Genomic DNA, 17,986 nt, shown 5'->3' with positions numbered 1-17,986 from the left:
AAATCCCCGCGACGGGGTGAGCTCCCGTTGCCCGGTCTCTGCTCCTGCCAACCTAGCAGTTCGAAAGCACGTCAAAGTGCAAGTAGATAAATAGGTACCGCTTCAGCGGGAAGGTAAATGGCATTTCTGTGCGCTGCTCTGCTTCACCAGAAGCAGCTTATTCATGCTGGCCACATGACCCGGAAGCTGTACGCAGGCTCCCTTGGGCAATAAAGCGAGATGAGCGCTGCAACCCCAAAGTCAGTCACGACTGGACCTAATGGTCAGGGGTCCCTTTACCTTTCCCCACCATAAAGTCTTGAAGTCTGTTGTGGCCATGCGGGCAAGTATTTGTTTATTTGTGGTTTGTTGGTCCATCTGAGGGCAACTCATGGCAAACAACCTATATCTTAGTGTTATCCATAAACCAGTCTTGTGTTCTGTGTATTTTCGGTATTTGTATTTGCAAATGTGATCTGCTGTTTATTGCTTCTTTGAGATTGTTTGAATTTTTGCCTGTGGCAATGAGCAAGAGAAGTCTGACCTGACGTTAAAGTAGTCTGTGAGAGCCAATGGCAAGGCAAGGGGCTGAGATTTCCAATGGGCACGTGAATGGATGCTCATCCGAGGTCTGTCTCAGTGAGCTGGACAGACACGCGTCAGTCTGGCACTGATGTTCTGAGCCAGCTGCTTTACCAGAGCAAAAGGAGAAAACATGAGTAAGCGGCAACATGGTAGAAGTTTATAAAATTATGCATGGTCCGAAGGAAGTGGATAGGGAAAAACGTTTCTTCTTCTCTCCATAAAAAAGGTTAAGGTAAAGGACCCCTGACAGTTAAGTCCAGTCACAGATGACTCTGGGGTTACGACGCTCATCTTGCTTTACAGGCCGAGGGAGCCAGCGTTTGTCTGCAGACAGTTTTTCCGGGTTATGTGGCCAGCATGACTAAGCTGCTTCTAGCGCACTGGAACACCAAAACCAGAGCAGCGCACGGAAACGCCATTTACCTTCCCACCGGAGTGGTACCTATTTATCTACTTGCACTGATGTGCTTTTGAACTGCTAGGTTGATAGGAGCTGGGGCCGAGCAACGGGAGCTCACCCCGTCGTGGGGATTCGAACAGCCAACCTTCTGATTGGCAAGCCCAAGAGGCTCAGTGGTTTAGACCACAGCGCCACCCGTGTCCCATAACACTAGAACTTATGGACATCCAATGAAGCTGAATGTTGGAAGGTTCAGGGCAGATAAAAGGAAGTCCTCCTTCACGCAGTGCATTGTTAAACAAAGGAACTCCCTCCTGCAGGAGGCAGAGAGGTCCACCTAGATGGCTTTAATAGGGCGATTAGATAAATTAATGGAGGAGAGGAGGCTTTTGGGCTCAGGTCTTGCTTGTGGGTTTCCCACAGGCTCTTCTTATGTTCTTAATGAAGCCTCTGAGTTGTTGATTTCTTTATTTATATCAGACAGGAAAAGCCTGGGCCAGAATGTCCTGAAACACATCTTGTGAGTTTGTGTCAGCAGCTCATGGAATGAAAATAGGATCAGAAAATGAAGAAAACAAGTCAAAGGTTTCGCAATCTGCACAGGATGAGGCCTTCATTGTCAGGCTCCCCCCACCCCCGCATCAGATACTGCCCTGTCTGAATTGTATGTCGAAACAAAAAAATTTAAAAAATAAAAATAAAATCCTTCCAGTAGCACCTTTGAGACCAGCTAAGTTAATTATTGGTATGAGCTTTCGTGTGCATGCACACTTCTATGGTATACCTGAGAGTAGGCGAAACGGAAAGATCTGCATTGGTTAAAAAGGAAAGTCAGCATCTGCTCTGATGCACTCTTGTTTTCATGTAAATTCAAATTTAAGGTGCACAACTGCGCCCTTGCTACTAGGGAAAAGCAGTCGGAGGCAGCATAAAACTGAACAGAGCAACAGAAGTCAGGGGCAAACCAAGGGGAAGGACGGTGGCTCTGCCTACTCTGGACTAGACTAGCTAGCCACTGCTGGAAACAGAATCCTGGATTAGATGGTTCTTGGCTTAATCCAGGAGGATTACAGAACAGACAAAGAATCTTGCATGCCTTCCATGTCTCAACACCAGAATGTGTTTGCACCTTTGCCAGGGGCCCCAAAGGCATCCAGCTCTCCCTGTGCCATTTGTGCAGTCCTTTTGAAGACACCAGGGCCGTCATGTCTAAATGCTGGAAAGCAGGCATTCTCAAAGCAAAGACACATCACTATCTCTGCCTCTTCCTAAAGCGGAATTTATTGGCAGCTGCAGAATTATTATTAATTTTTTTTCCAAAGGAGAAATATGATCTGTGCTTTCCAAGCAACCGATCTCCAGACCGCCTAATGCCTCCTTCCTGCCCGAGGGACGCTTGCTTTATGTTATGTTTACATCCATGGAAATTTCATGTCACTGCTTGCAAAGCGAATGCGTCACTTGGTCAAAAGGGGGGAGAGCATTTTTGTGGCACTTTTGAAGCTCTCACAGGTTTCCTTTTGAAGGTTTCTCAGCTGTGTGTGTGTGGGGGGGTTGTTTTCTTTATAATTCTCCGAAGGGTCCTTCAGAAAATATGATGAATGCAGACTTGGGAATATTTGTGTCTAGGTCTCTGGGAGACAGCAGGGGAGCTGGGGGCAGATGTGTGGATGTTTCCACCCTGCCGCAAGAGGTGGACTGGGTTTTCCTTCCATCCTGGATCCCAGCCACTGCCAGCGAGGAAGCCTTTTATGAACTGGGATGAGATTTCATGGTTTTTGAGAGATCTGAAAACCAGACTCATATGTCTAAGAGTAAGAAGTGTGGTGGAGGGAATGGAGGTGGGTGGGGACAACTGGGGTGGGCGGGGGGAGGTGACTGGAGGAGTCCAAGGACAGCTTTTTTCCCCAGAGAGCTGATGGAGGCAGCTCTCCCCCCCCCCCCTTTAAAAGACCATAAAACCCATTTGGCTAGAGGCAAGAGCTGGACAACAGAAAAATGTGCATCATTATCAGGTCACTGTCAATGCTCTTAGACAACTATATCTGCAGCCACAGGGCCAGGAGATAAGAACTTCCACTTTATAGAAGATGGGCTGGCTAAGAAATGCCACCTGCTTTTGGTTCTGCTTCTACTATGGTTACGGCGTTGTTTTAACCTTTGCTTGTGTCCATGACATCACCCTTCAAGTTACATCATTGCTGCACAGGGACTGTAACCAGCTCTGTGTAACTGAATTTAAAGAAACAAGAAACTTCCCATAGGGAAGCTCAGACAAGCCAGCAGCCGCCCAAGAATGCAGCTGCTGTGCGATGGGAGATTTCTGGTCTCACGAACCCCTGGCTGCAGCTGGAGAGGTCCTGTTTGCAATCCCTCCATTAAGTTCTCCAGCCACTTAGCAAACATTCTAAGCTGCAGTTTTGGGAAACGAAGATCTCAACAAAGAGAAAACTGCTTGAAACATTTTGAATCAAATTCACAGTTGCACATTTCCAGTGCAGACTGAGAGAGCAGGCTTTCAGTTGCTAATCAGTCATTGTACTTCTGCTGCTTTTCCACATTTAGAATCATAGAATTGTAGAGCTGGAACGGAATGAAAGGGCAATCTATTCCAACCCCCTCCAAGGGAAGGTTTAGCATGTTCCTGTGTCGGCATCAACCTTCCACACTTGCAGGCATTGGTGTGGGGGCATTTACGTAGCATGTTCATTTGAAGAATAAGTTGTTTAGCTTGTGCTATGTTTAAGCACAATTGCACTAATATGTTTTTGAAAATGCATAAGCCAAAAACCCCAAAACCTTAGTACAAATATTAAAACTGATTACATTTCCTAAATGGCACCAGCTGGAAGTGTGCTGAAGTCAAGAGGCAGAGCCCTGCATGGAAGGGAAGGGAAAGTGCAGGGGGTGGTATTAATTGATGATAATGTCATGCAGATAGCCTATGATAAGTGAGTGAACAAAGGGTGGAGATTCAAGAATTTCCCTCGTGTGGAAAGGAGCCTCCGTAGTTCCTCCTGCCCCTTCCCTTTTCAATATGAACTCTGCGTGCTACACCTTCCCCTCTTTGTTGCTCATGAATTCCCCCCCCCCTCTCTGCTGTCTATTTGGCATTAGCCACAGGATAGTGTGGCTCTGACCAATGGCAATGAGGACACAAGCATGTCTTCCCAAGCTCACCCTCCAGAGCAGACTTCAGCAGATGTTCTGGATCAACCAGTGGGGGGTGATGGGAGTTGGTCATACGAAACATCTGGAGGGCACCAGGCTTTTGCTCAGAGCAAGTTATTAGAAAAGGGCAACAATACCTTGTCTCCTGGTTGTGGTCGCATCACAGACACTCGGTCGTAACCTTTCCGCAGCAAAACCCAGAGGGCATCCAGCTTTCCCTGAAAACGAAACAAAGATTGCTTAAGCAGCCATTTAGCAGAGTGGTTGTCATCTTCTAAAAGCCTGCAAAATAAGCAGAACTACATTTCACTTTGACATAGCTACATATTTTTTCTTCCTCTTGCTGTCTGTGTGCCTGTCTGTCTCCAAAGAAAAATGTACAGCTGGGAAGAGGAGTCACGCTCATGAAAACCCCACTTTTCTTTTGAAAATGCAGGTTTCTAGCCATTATACTCACAAAGTTGTGCTCGTGTCTTAGAGACCTGAATGGTGGGAGGATTTCCAGTGGTTGAGGGCAGGTCTTTCCCATGACTGGCAGAAGCAGAACAAATTATGCGAAGCAAGGAAATCATGCAGATATGCTCAGTTTGCATAATTCATACAGGCCACAGAATCCAGCTTTGCTTGGCACAGAATTTTGGAATCTTTTAGCACAACTCGGATTGCAACAGGGTCTAAGCAGCAATGTAATTTCATGGACAGAAGAAACACTTCAACAAGCTTATCGATTTCAGGCCAAAATGCAGATGCTTGCAGAATGATAAAATCCACCTCATCCAGACTTCCTTTTGCGTTGCATTTCTAGGCACAGGTCTGGGCTTTAAACTTCCATGTCGGAGGGCTTTTATTCTGTCCCAGCACTTTCTCTAGGAAAACCTCTGTTTCACCACTGAAATAGAGCAAAGGCCAACTGGGTTTTAAGTGGATTGCTGTTTGCTCCAATTTAGCAGTAAAACATGGGTTTTCCCAGGGAAAGTACCAGGAGAAAACAAACAAACGAGTAAAAATTCCTTGGACACGGAGCTTTAAAGCACGGATCTGTGCTTGGAAACCATGGTGCAAAAGGAAGAGTGGAAGAGCCCTTAGTTAACAATGGTGGAAGGAAAGGCTGGGGTTCTGGAGTGCTTTGTTGCTTCTGTAACCCTGGCACTTTTTAACTGGGTGGTGACACAACATACAAATCTGTTTTGCAAGAGGACAGAATCCAGGAGACAATAAAGGCACATCTGTGCACCTTGCTTCCTCCTCCCAGGGACCCCCATGAACTTCCCTCTCCCTCAAAAGGAGCAGGTGATCCACTCCAACAGCGAACATACCTTCTTCCACAGCAGGGTATGCAAATTCTCATTTCTGAAGTGAACAGACCAGGGCAGATGCAGAATAAGCTATGCTGGAATTTTACTCAGCAATCTCCTCATATGCACACTAACGGACAGAGTCTGCTGAGTGTGCCAGAAATTTTTTGGCACTTCTACAGAGGAGGAATATTTGAAGGCGGCTTTGATCCATTTGTTCTAAGTTTGGGTTGTCCAGATGAGTGTGAACGGACTTAACGTATGTCAGTCAATGAGTGATTAGGTGCTTAATGCTCCTTAATTCTTGGGAATCACGTTCCGGATTTTTTGAAGGTCCATCCTTCAGCTGGTCGTAGGGGCAGGGAACGAGCAGTTGCAGCAGCTTGAATTTGGTCACAAGAGGGAGAAGGGGGGTATTAGCTGGGACCACACAAGCACGGGGTCGGGGGGCAGAGCGCGTTCTGCAGAGATGGTTTATGGCCTATATATCAGTTTCATTCATTGGCTGTTTGTTCAGGATTTTATTATGTTTTTATTACTTTATTGTACACTAGCACTTTCCCCCCAACCAGTTAGAAGGTGGGGAAGGATGTTTCAGGGGTTGCAATGAAAATATCACGTAAGAGAGGTACCTTAATTGGAGAGTACCACTTGTGGGGGGAAGAGGACCTCCGCATGTTGTTCCCAAGATTCCTGGGCTCTGGGAATTCGTATTCTTGCTCCGGCATCTTGACCCGAGCATTCTTGGCCTTCTCCAGCTTCGCACCTTCCTCAGTGGATCCTCTTTCCCCCCAGCGAACCTAAAAACACCCACAAAAAAATGCTGAGCGTTTAGTCCCCTTCACAGAATCATAGAAGCATCGGACTGTAGAGCCCCTTGAGGCCCAGCAATCACATATAAAACATGGCTATTCGCTTGGGGCTCAAGCTGTTTCTCTTCTCTGGTTCCTTCAGTCCATTTTGGAGAGGAAGAGGGTTTCGGGCCACCTGCAGTGAGGCCTCAGAAACAGAGTAAAGTACCCCCCCCCTCAATTTGCCCGTTTACGATGCTCGCTGTCCCCCGTCCCCCCACTCCTGCATTAGTGTTACGAGACAAACATGGCTTTGGGGACCTTAAATTTGCTTCATAATGTTGATAGACGGTGGGGTGAAATTCTCAACACACATAACAAATCTCAGCCTTCAGGTTATCTCACAATTGTCTGCTGTCTGTCTCTCACAAAAAGCAGCTTTGTTGGCCCCCAAACCAGGCTGGAACCACAGCGGAGGGTGAAAACACATACACCCCATCTCTCTGTGCTGTGGTCCCAAATCTGGATTTAACCCTTCAACACCCTGTGCTGTTTTCCTGCCAAAACAGCATTTTTTGCAGCAAACAGCAGTTTGGGGGCAAATGTCAGCATCAGGGTGAAGGGAATGTGGGTGGGGAAACAGTATGGAGAGCCCATCATTTTTTGCAACAGCAGCAATCCCTCCAGAGCACACGTCTCTTGCCTAAGGAGAGCCTGCTGGATCAGGCCAATGGCCCATCTAGTCCAGCACCCTATTCTCAAAATAGCCAAACCCATCCTCCTCCGTGAATTGGCCCAGTCCTCTTTCAAAGCCATCCACTTTGGTGGACATCACTGCCTCCAGTGGCAGCGAGTTCCACAGTTTAACTATGTGCTGCGTGAAAGAGTTCTCCTCTTATCTGTCTGGAATCTTCCAACTTGGTGTTCACCTACCTCCATCCGCTTAATTCCGCCAACGCCACGACCACCATAATAGGAGGCGTCTACGGTTGGCCACTTTTTCTTGGGAAGCCCATCATCATCTTCTTCCTGAAAAATAAATAAAACAAGCAAAGAAGATGATGGCAACATCGATGATAATTTAAAGTTACAATATACAAAATACGTAATAAAAATAAAAACATAATTGAAATAATCAAAACAAGAGGAAGAAGAAGAAGAAGAAGAAGAGGAGGAGGAGGAGTTTGGCCTTTATATCCCACCTTTTACTCCCCTTAAGGAGTCTCAAAGCGGCTAACAATCTCCTTTCCCTTCTTCCCCCACAACAAACACTCTGTGAGGTGAGTGAGGCTGAGAGACTTCAGAGAAGTGTGACTGGCCCAAGGTCACCCAGCAGCTGCACATGGAGGAGCGGGGAAGCGAACCCGGTTCACCACTACACCACACTGGCTCTATTAACAGTCAACAATACTAACGTATACAAACTAATAAACAGTACACCCCCCCCCACCCAAAGCCCATAAACAACACTCCAGGCCACAAATACAAAAAATCCAAATTAACATATAACATTTAACAACAATTTAAAACAACCCCACCCTCCAAATGAAACAGTGCCCACCCAGTATGCCCCATTAAAGCTTCAGTTAATGGGGTTAAAAAAGGCGCCTTTGTCTGTAGCACAACCCTGAGATCGCTCCATCTCGTTCTGACAACAGGGGGAGTCAGACCAGCCCACCTACTGAACGTGGATGCATGAGGTGGGAGGCGGCTGTGGGGGTCTGTATCACTCCCGCTGATGACTCAGGTGCCCACCCATCCTCTCACTGCCCGCAGAATCCCTCCCCACAAAGAGGATTTTGAGCCCCTTCCGAGATATGCACTTTGACTGCACATGGGGGAGATAGCCTACAAGGCTCCCCACGTTCTTTCAACGGATGTGGACCTCTTTATGCTTTTAAACAGTGTGTTGTGCAGCATCCACATGGCACATAGGAGAATGGGATATAGTGAAAGTCTTGAAAGACCTCTCACTCTCTCCACCAGATGTTCCCTTTGTCCTCCTCCCCACAGGGCTGGCTGCATGACAGGGCTGTGAACTACAGCAGCACGTATGTAACCATCCCATGTTATGCAGCACATGTGTGTGTGTTAATAAGGGCAGGACTTCTAACATGCAACCCTGCTGTTTCTCATTCGGATCAGGTGTCCCTCCTGGCTTAGAGCTGTGCTCATTAATTCAGCCTTGCAGGAGGCAAAACTAATTTCTAATGCCTTAAAGCATTAGAGGCTTCAGAAGCCATTCGCAAGAGGTATTTCCTTCGCCTGGCAGGAGGTGTGGAATGTGATCTGTTATCTCCAAAATACATAAACGTGAGGCCCGGAGAGATGCTTTCAGGGGTGGAGAAGCATGAAAAAAGGTGCCGCCAGTACTTGCTCATGTTTGGAAAAGTGGGGAGCCTGTGTGTTGCATTTTCAGGAGTACATTTGCACCCTGAACTGAAAAATAACAAACTCTGCATATAAATATGAGGAAACTTTGCAGGCGGAAGGGCTAAAAACCTGCTCTGAACCAAAGAAACAAATTGGAGAACCCGAATTCTACTGCTTGATACCACACGCTGTGCAGTAACAGAATCAGAATGACAAACATATCTGTGGTGGGGAACTGGTGGCCAATGGGCCAAACCAGGCCCCCAGATGGCAGCTGACCCAAGACTTCTGTCAGACAGAGGAGTCACCACACCCTATTTATTGGTGAGAGGGGGAACTTCAAGAAGGTTGCAAGCCCACGTCTTGCTTTCGTGCATCCTCTACTTTCCCTGTCCTGGCTCAGTGCTACGGGAGTCATAGAACCACAAAATTTTAGCTTTGGAAGGAACCCAAAGAGTCATCTACTCCAGGGGTTGGAGAACTTTAAAAGGTGTTCTTAATCTAGAGGTATCCATCACAGAAACCCAAAGGAAAAGGAGGCAGGCTCCAAGTGACAAGAGAGGTCTTTATTGCATACAAACGTACGTAGGGTCAGCCTCCTAAAAACATGAGAGAGAGAGACAAAGGCTACATTTTGATGCTTTCTGGCATCTTCTTTTACACACGTCCAACAGCATAGGTGATGACCACCTATCAGACTGTTGCTGCAATCACAGCCACCTTTTCCATCACAGCTACAGTTAGCAACACACTTTCGGCATTCTTAAAGCACTCAGAGATCTTCCAGCCCTTCTGACTAGCTCACCCCGGCCTTTTCATTTTAATAACACATGAAAACACATAACCATCTTTCAGTGCCTTCCTTCGCTGTCTTCTGACTTGTTCTTGCTCTGTGCCTGCCAATCTCTGCGTTCAGTTAATAATCTTTCTGTTCTCTTCTTGACCTGAGATTTAGTGCGATTACTACGTTTGGCTGATCTCCTTGTGTTTCGTTCCTCATGTCGTATCTTATCTGTGTTCATTTCATTCCTTCCAGTTGCACTAGAAACTGTAGGAGAACACAAGGCTTGTGCATACTTCTGCTTAAAAAAATACACCAGCCCATCTGTTCTATGAGGAAAGGTTCAGATTTCAGACTGCAAAGCTTTAACTGCGCAAAAATGAATTTAGAGATGAAATAAAATGGGGGAAATTCTCCTGCACAGGAATCACAGATGACGAGGATGTGACTCCTCCTCTTCCTCGCAACGCTAAGTTGACTCCCGTCCCGACAGGCATGTTGCCTCTCATCACTGAAGTGGCAGCACAGAATCACAGAACTGCAGAGTGGCAAGGGACCCCAAGGGTTAACTAGACCAAACCCCTGCAAGGCAGGAATCATAGCTGGAGAGGGATGTCACGTGAGCCAGTGTGGTGTAGTGGTTCAGAGCGGTGGACTCGTAATCTGGTGAACCGGGTTCGATTCCCCGCTCCTCCACATGCAGCTGCTGGGTGACCTTGGGCTAGTCACACTTCTCTGAGTCTCTCAGCCTCACTCACCTCACAGAGTGTTTGTTGTGGGGAAGGAAGGGAAAGGAGAAAGGAATAGACAGCATTTTAAAAAGCAGGGACATCACCTTGCCAACAAAGGTCTGTATAGTTAAAGCTATGGTTTTCCCAGTAGTGATGTATGGAAGTGAGAGCTGGACCATAAAGAAGGCTGATCGCTGAAGAATTGATGCTTTTGAATTCTGGTGCTGGAGGAGACCCATGGACTGCAAGAAGATCAAACCTCTCCATTCTTAAGGAAATCAGCCCTGAGTGCTCACTGGAAGGACAGATCCTGAAGCTGAGGCTCCAATACTTTGGCCACCTTATGAGAAGAGAAGACTCCCTGGAAAAGACCCTGATGTTGGGAAAGATGGAGGGCATAAGGAGAAGGGGACGACAGAGGACGAGATGGTTGGACAGTGTTCTTGAAGCTACCAGCATGAGTCTGACCAAACTGAGGGAGGCAGTGGAAGACAGGAGTGCCTGGTGTGCTCTGGTCCATGGGGTCATGAAGAGTCGGACATGACTAAACGACTAAACAACAACAAACAACAACAACAACAACAAGGGTAGTGATAAAGCAGGATATCAAATCCAAACTCCTCTTCTTCTTCACGTGACATTGCTCCTAGCTAGGCCAGCCTTCCCAAAACTGGTGCCCTCCAGATGTTCTGGGCTACAGCTCCCTTCATCGCTGACCATCCCTCCTCTCACCCACAGTCAGAGGCAGAAATGGCCACCAACTTGGACGGCTTTTATAAGGGGATGAGACAAATTCATGGAGGAGGAGAGGGCTATTTATGGCTCCTAGCCATGCTGGCTATTCTCTGCCTCCACAGTCAGAGGCCTTATTGCTTCTGAACACCAGTTGCTGGAAACCACAGGAGGGGAAAGCGTTGCCCTTGTGATTGGGTCCTCCTTGCTGGTTTCCCTTTGGGGCATCTGGTTTGCCACCGTGAGAGCAGGATACTGGACTAGATGGGCCACTGGCCTGATCCAGCAGCCTCTTCTTACGTTCAAGGGCCATACGAATGTCAGAAGGATCCCTCTAGCCCTCTGTGGCTAGCAGATGCCCCTGGCAATAACCAGGGTAGGAGCAAAAAGAGCTTTCCTCCTGCTCAAGATCCCAGGGTGTGCAGCGTCTTTCCTGAGGGAGCTAATATAGCCATCGTAACTAGTCTCCGCAGGCAGCCTTATTCTATGTGACTCTTCCTAACCCCCGTTTGAAGCTCAGTTTGTGGCCACTGACCACATCCTGTGGCGGCAAATTCCATAGTCCAAGTATGCAATGATGTGCAAAGAAGGGCTTCCTTTTGTCTGCCCTGCATCTTCCAGAGGTCCAGCTTCCCTGGATGACCCCCCTCTGGGCCTGCTTTCTCCACACTATGCATAATTTTATAAAATATCTGTCATCTTCCCTCAATCTCCCTACTCATCTCCCCCCCCCCCCAGCTAAAATGCTGTTGTTTAAAACCACGGGACGGCTGAAACAGCCATTGCAAAGAAGGGGGCTGACACAGTCACTTCAAAGGGCACTCTTTTTGGGGGGGAGCACTAAGGGGCTATCAAGTCTGGCCCCCCTGCCCCAAGGGCTCTGAGGGGAGTGAGTGGGGGTGACGGGGGCTGCTGCACTCGGCCTCCAGGTGGCCAACCAGCAGGCTCCTCTCCCCTGCCAAGCCTGAAACTGGCTACCTCTGGCCTTGGGGTGAGGTGGGGGGACTCTGGCTCTAGGGACCAGGCAGCCAGCAGCAGAGAGACCTGGAACCGAGGGCAGTTGAGGGAGAGAGCAAGCCCTCATCTCCTCAGGGCCACTTGGGGCTCCTCTTAAAGTGGTCCAGCCTGCAAGTCCAAAGTAAGAAGGAGGGCGCTGGAAAACTCTGGCCTCAGACTTCTCAGCCCCCTAAAGGGTCAGGTGGGCAGGTTTTTTGGCTCCTTCGGGAAGTTGTGGACTCTTCTCCATTGCAGGGGGTTGTACTAGATCAGGGATGTCCAACAGTGATCAACTGGTTGATTGCGGGGGGTCCGTGGTAGATCAACAACTTAAAGGTAAAGGGACCCCTGACCATTAGGTCCAGTCGTGACCGACTCTGGGGTTGCTGCGCTCATCTCACTTTATTGGCTGAGGGAGCCGGCGTACAGCTTCCGGCCATGTGGCCAGCATGACTAAGCCTCTTCTGGCGAACCAGAGCAGCGCACAGAAACACCGTTTACCTTCCTTCCGGAGCTATACCTATTTATCTACTTGTACTTTGACGTGCTTTCGAACTGCTAGGTGGACAGGAGCAGGGACAGAGCAATGGGAGCTCACCCCATTGCAGGGATTCGAACTGCCAACATGATTGGCAAGACATAGGCTGTGGTTTAACCCACAGCGCCACCCGTGTCCCTTATCAACAACTTAGGCTTCCTAAAAAAAGCTCAACAACTTTTGTCAATCCAATGGGTAGATCACTGCTGCCAGATTTTTCACAGATCGCAGTGTCTTGGAAGTTGGACATGCCTGTACTAGATGACCCTTAAGGTCCCTTCCAACTCAACAACTCTATGATTCTGTGATAAGGAGGAGTTTGCACATGTGCAGCTGGGAGCGGGAAAGGTTGCCCGGGCAGGGAGGTGGCATTTTCTGGTTCGCCTCAGGCAACAAAATGTCCTGGGCTGGTCCTGCAAGGAAGGAAGGAAAAGAGATGAAACTGCAGCAGCTCTGGGTGCCTTGCCAGGGATAGTGACATGCCTGGACAGAGGCCCCTTTGGCCTGGTTCAGTGCTGTGGTTGCCTTGAGTGTAAATCAGTTCAGTGCATGGTGTGACTCTTTTGATAAATGTTAAGGGTGTAAGTAGGTCGTTTGCAAAGGACTCTGCTCCATGCAGGCAAGAGTTCCCACTTTACTAGATCCTCTGACATGCCGGGGAGCTTGAATGGAGCTTTTCGTGAGGGTTTTGTTTTATCATATTTCTTTGCTGCTGCTTGAAAATGGGAAGGAAAACCATCCAAATATTTTCTTTTCTTGCCGTCTCTCTCTCTCTCTCCTGCTCTCCTCACTTTGTTACTGCAAAGGCCTTCGCACAACAGGAAATACCAACGCTTAAGACACTCTCCGCAGGGCCTTAAAAACCTTGCAAGCCATTTAAGATTTTGGGGCAGGAGGAGTCGACAGGCCAGAAAACTCAAAACAACAGCAGCAGCAGCAGCAGCGGTGCCGAATCAAAGCAGAGAAAAACACAAGAAGAAGCCACGCAAATCCCGTGACAGGATGGAGCTTTTCAAAATACATTGAGAGGCTCCATTTTCTGTGCTGTGAGCAAGAGAAACATTTGGAGCAGCCTTTCTCAACCTTGGGTCCCCAGATGTTGCTGAACTACAACTCCCATCACCCCTAGCTAGCAAAGCCAGGGCTCAGGGATGATGGGAGTTGTAGTCCAACAACATCTGGGGACCACAGGTTGAGAACTGCGGATTTGGAGGAAAAGATGCTGCCAGCAGAATTCCTCAGCCACTCCGCTGCCCCACTTGACCCCACACAAGCAGAAGCTGCACCCGTGCATGTTTTGGGCCATGGGTCAACCAGGGTATTTTGCTGCCCCTCCTGGGTGCCCGTCGCCATAATATGGCACGCAATCCTCTAGCACAGGCATAGGCAAACTCAGCCCTCCAGATGTTTTGGGACTACAACTCCCATCACCCCTAGCTAACAGGACCAGTGGTCAGGGATGATGGGAATTGTAGTCTCAAAACATCTGGAGGGCTGAGTTTACCTAGGCCTGCTCTAGCACTTCAGGGCAGAGTAAAGGACCCAGTTCTCAGAACCAGGATTAGCACCTGAGCCACCACACCCAGAGGGCGAACAACAGCTTGGTCTGCTTTAGTCTGGGAACGTGGAGTAAATGCAGAGTCAGACCATTGGTCCAAATAGCTCAGTACTGTCCACACTGACTGGCATTAGCTTTCCAGGGTTTCAGGCAGGGGACATTCCCACCGTAACTGGAGGTGCTGCTGGAGACTGAACATGAGACCTTCTGCAAGCAAGTCAGTCTTTCTTCCACACCAGTATGTTCCAGTGGTTCCTGAAATAAAAAAGCAAGCCCCCTGCCCCTTGCAGGCCGTATTTCTCCCTCTTTTTCTTAAGGAAACAGCCATTTCCCGGTCAACACACAGGAAGAATAGTTTGACATAGTCTCCTCACTGGTGCTGCTGCTCGGGTAAAACACCCCCACCTGAACCAGCCAAACTTCCAGGAAAGTGCATTTAAGGGGACTATACATTTATATATCTATATCTGTTTTAGCTACAGTTTGAAAGAGTTTTTTTTTTTTTTGCAAGAAGAGATCCACCATCACAAAAACAGCAACCTCTCCTCCAAAATACTTATTTGTCTCACATTACAAAATTTGGAACCATCTGTTCCTGAATGAGCATCATTTGTTGGCAACATCGGAACGTTTCTGCTTCCAAGAGCCCTTCAAAACACATGGAAAAAGCATCCCATCAGCTAGGAATGAAACAAGATTAGGAAGAGCTTGGGTATCTGTCATACCCCTTGACCGCTTCAATTCTACCAAATAATTTTTGCTTGAGGTAGATCTATTTTCTGAGCCTTCCCTCACACATTTTCCTGGTTTTTCTGTGGTGCCCAAAGGCTAGAGGTAGGTTATTTCTTTGATATGAAAGTGAAGGTTCTCTGGTGCTAAAAACAGAGTTTGTGTAGTCATAAGTCTCTAGTGACATGGACTGCGCTGCAGCTATTTGGTAAGAAGGAGGAAAGCTTTGGCAGGTCCAAATGCCATTTGAGGCATTTCTGATTGGGCTCCTCCTCCATCCGTTCCAGCCAGCATGCCCAATGGTCAGGGCTGCCCAGCAACACCTGGAAGGCCACAGACTAGAACTCAGAGGCCAGAGACCAGTTGCCGGGAAATACTGAAAAGTATGACATATGTTCTCAGGATTCAAATCTGGCATCAAGGGGCTGGAAACAAATTACTTCTTTCCAACACAAGCTGTTTCAATAAAATATAAATATTACAATATCTATTTTCTATCATGGAGTTTGGGATTTTCTGAAGTGGGTGTTGGTAATTTTTCTATTTTTTGCTCCATTACTGCAAAGAAAGAAAGAAAGAAAGAAAGAAAGAAAGAAAGAAAGAAAGAGGGAAGTCAGCCATGTGCAGTCTATTTGACTTGATGGGTCAACTGTCACCTGACTGCCAGAGGATGAGTTGCAAAACCAACAATGAAAAGCAAAACAAGAACCCAACATTACTTGATTTATTTATGTTTTGATGCTGCTATAAGAAACCAAAACAGTTGACTGAAACGTTCTGTTACTCACTCTTTCCTTGTAATCTAATGAGTACTCCTGTTTATTATTACCAATAGTGAAAGTAAAGCTACCAGGCCTCACCAGTACGGCCAATGGAGGTATAGAATTATAGGACTGTGGAGCTGGAAGGGGACCCCAGGAGTAATCTAGTCCAACCTCCTGCAATACAGGAACCACAGCTCAAAAATCCCTGCTGTGTGGCTATTCAGCCTCTTGTTTGAAAACCTCCACTGAAAAATCATCCACCACTTTCCTAGTAGGGTGTCTGTTGCACTGCTGAACAGCTCTTACCCACAGAAAGTTATTTCTAAAGTTTATTGCCATTGGAATCCATTGGTTCAGGTCCAGAGCAACGGAAAACAAGCTTGCTCCATCTTCCATGTGACATTTTCCGGTATTTGAAGATGAAAGCAATGGTTAACTTTTTAGTTTTAGTTTGGGAAGGCAAGCAGAACAGCTCAGAGAGTCTGTGTGGCAGGGGTGCCGACAAACAAAATATGGGGGGGGAGGGAAAGTCCCGCCCCACATCATCGATCCCATGGCACATGAATACCATGTGAATGACCATGCCCATCAACTTTGCAGGGGACCCTCAAATATTTTATGGGGGCTGCGGAAGGGACCTCGGCCCCAAGAGTTGGCTCCTATGCTGTGCAGTCATAAGATGTTTAAAATTTAAGTTGCCACTGGCTTAGTGAACTATTGCTTTGGCTACAAGAAGCAGCTTCTTCTTCCCACAGCACACTCCCTACCTCGGCAACCCAATGTTGCTTGCGAAAGCTTCACCTTCCAGGCCCAGAACCTGCTTCTCATCTGTTCCCAATCACATCGGGGTTGAATTCAAGTCCCACACCCTTCCCTTGAGGTCCCTGGCTCTGCTACAAGGCGCCATCCTCCCCGCCTTTGCCCTTCCCACCACCGAGGTGTGAGCCTGGGGTGACCGGGAGAGGAGGGGGAGATGGCCTGTACAACACACTGGTGGGTAATAATGCATTTCCTGCTGCACTGAGCGCCGTTGCTCGCCCTCCAGTTTATTTAACTATATCTGCCCATGAGATCTTTCAGGGAGAGGAAAAAAGGAAACAATCTGGAAAGGAATAATAAACACAGATAAAAGCTAGACCAACAGCTCTGCAGTGCAAATGGGCGGCTGCCAAATCTTCACCGACTCCGAAAGCTACAGGGGTGTGGGGTTGCCGGGCCTTAATCCTCCTACACCTGCAAGAAGCACTTCACTAACCTGGTACTGAGGTTGGACCCCCTATTAAGTCATGCTTTCGGTGGAAAAGCAAGATGCATTTGGCAACAGATCCAGCGTAACACATAAACATAAAATTGTGTTTGAGATTCCATTCAGTACAGCACAGGAGTACAACTCTCTGGGGAAGGTATTTAAGGTCTGTAATGATTCTCTGTGTTGATTCCTATGAGTTTTCAAAGATCCCTCATATTTATTGAAAACTTTGGTGTTTTATTTTAAATTAACAGTTGACTAGCTACTTTCTTAGGGACGCGGGTGGCGCTGTGGGTTAAACCACAGAGCCTAGGACTTGCCGATCAGAAGGTCAGCGATTCGAATCCCCATGACGGGGTGAGCTCCCGTTGCTCGGTCCCTGCTTCTGCCAACCTAGCAGTTTGAAAGCACGTGAAAGTGCAAGTAGATAAATAGGTACCGCTCCAGCAGGAAGGTAAATGGCGTTTCCGTGCACTGCTCTGGTTCACCGGAAGCGGCTTAGTCATGCTGGCCACATGACCTGGAAGCTGTACACCGGCTCCCTCGGCCAATAAAGCAAGATGAGCGCCGCAACCCCAGAGTCGGTCATGACTGGACCTAATGGTCAGGGGGTCCCTTTACCTTTTTAGCTACTTTCTTAACAGTTGCATCAACCTGAAGGACGAGAATGTTGTTAAATGAGAAGGGGTCTCCCCCCCCCCCGCTTGTCTGCCCAGGAAGGTGAAGTCTAACAGTCTGCTTGAAAGACCAAGATGATCAAGGGAACAGCTGAGGCAGCTGAGGTGGTTTAACCTGGAGAAGAGATGACTGAGAGGCGATGCGATAGCCATCTTCAAATATCTGACGGTGGTTTCATGTGGCCAGCTTGGTTTCATGTGGCCACTGTGGGGCAGTGCAAGTGTGCCTTCTACCAGCTGAGGCTGGTCCAACAGCTGTGGCCTCTTCTGGCCAAAGTGATTCTGCTCTGCTAGCATCCAGTTTAGACTATTAGATGACCATCCTTCCCTTTTGTTTATTGAGGAATCCTCCTTCTGGTCATTACCCAGTCTGTCATTAGTTTGGTCTTTCTGACACTATCAATGATCTGAGTGAAAACAATCTTAGTGAGACACACTCAGCTTGACTGACTCCTGAAATACCAGCCTTTGAATATCCATCGCTGCACACACACAAACTCATCCAGCAATCATTGACCAACAATAATGCCATGCCATGGTTTCTCTTTGCGGAGATTCACCCTGGAGCTGAGGACCCTCCCCCCCTCCATTGACATGTTTTTGGACAGATCATATGGAAGGAAAGGTATAACTTGCT

The 17,986-nt window shown here is 47.8% G+C and overlaps 1 protein-coding gene across 4 annotated transcripts in view; it reads right to left on the bottom strand.

Annotated features, from left to right (window-relative positions):
* Positions 1-17,986, bottom strand: part of ANTXR1 (ANTXR cell adhesion molecule 1) — a 261,071-nt gene that overhangs the window by 149,605 nt on the left and 93,480 nt on the right. For all 4 annotated transcript variants that reach the window (XR_013989664.1, XR_013989665.1, XR_013989666.1 and 1 more), the window contains exons 15-17: positions 7,155-7,250; positions 6,063-6,230; positions 4,273-4,353 (exon numbers count right to left, since the gene is read on the bottom strand). Coding sequence is in view for 1 of the 4 variants with exons in the window: in XM_081017420.1 (XP_080873546.1) it covers positions 4,273-4,353; positions 6,063-6,230; positions 7,155-7,250 (345 nt within the window). In the remaining 3 variants the exon portion in view is untranslated. The remainder of the gene's footprint in view (positions 1-4,272; positions 4,354-6,062; positions 6,231-7,154; positions 7,251-17,986) is intronic.

This window comes from Podarcis pityusensis (assembly GCF_964106645.2).
Source record: "Podarcis pityusensis genome assembly, chromosome: 8".
Taxonomy (NCBI): Eukaryota; Metazoa; Chordata; class Lepidosauria; order Squamata; family Lacertidae; genus Podarcis; species Podarcis pityusensis.
Note: the sequence above shows the minus strand (reverse complement) of the source record. Positions and strands in the feature narration are given on the sequence as shown.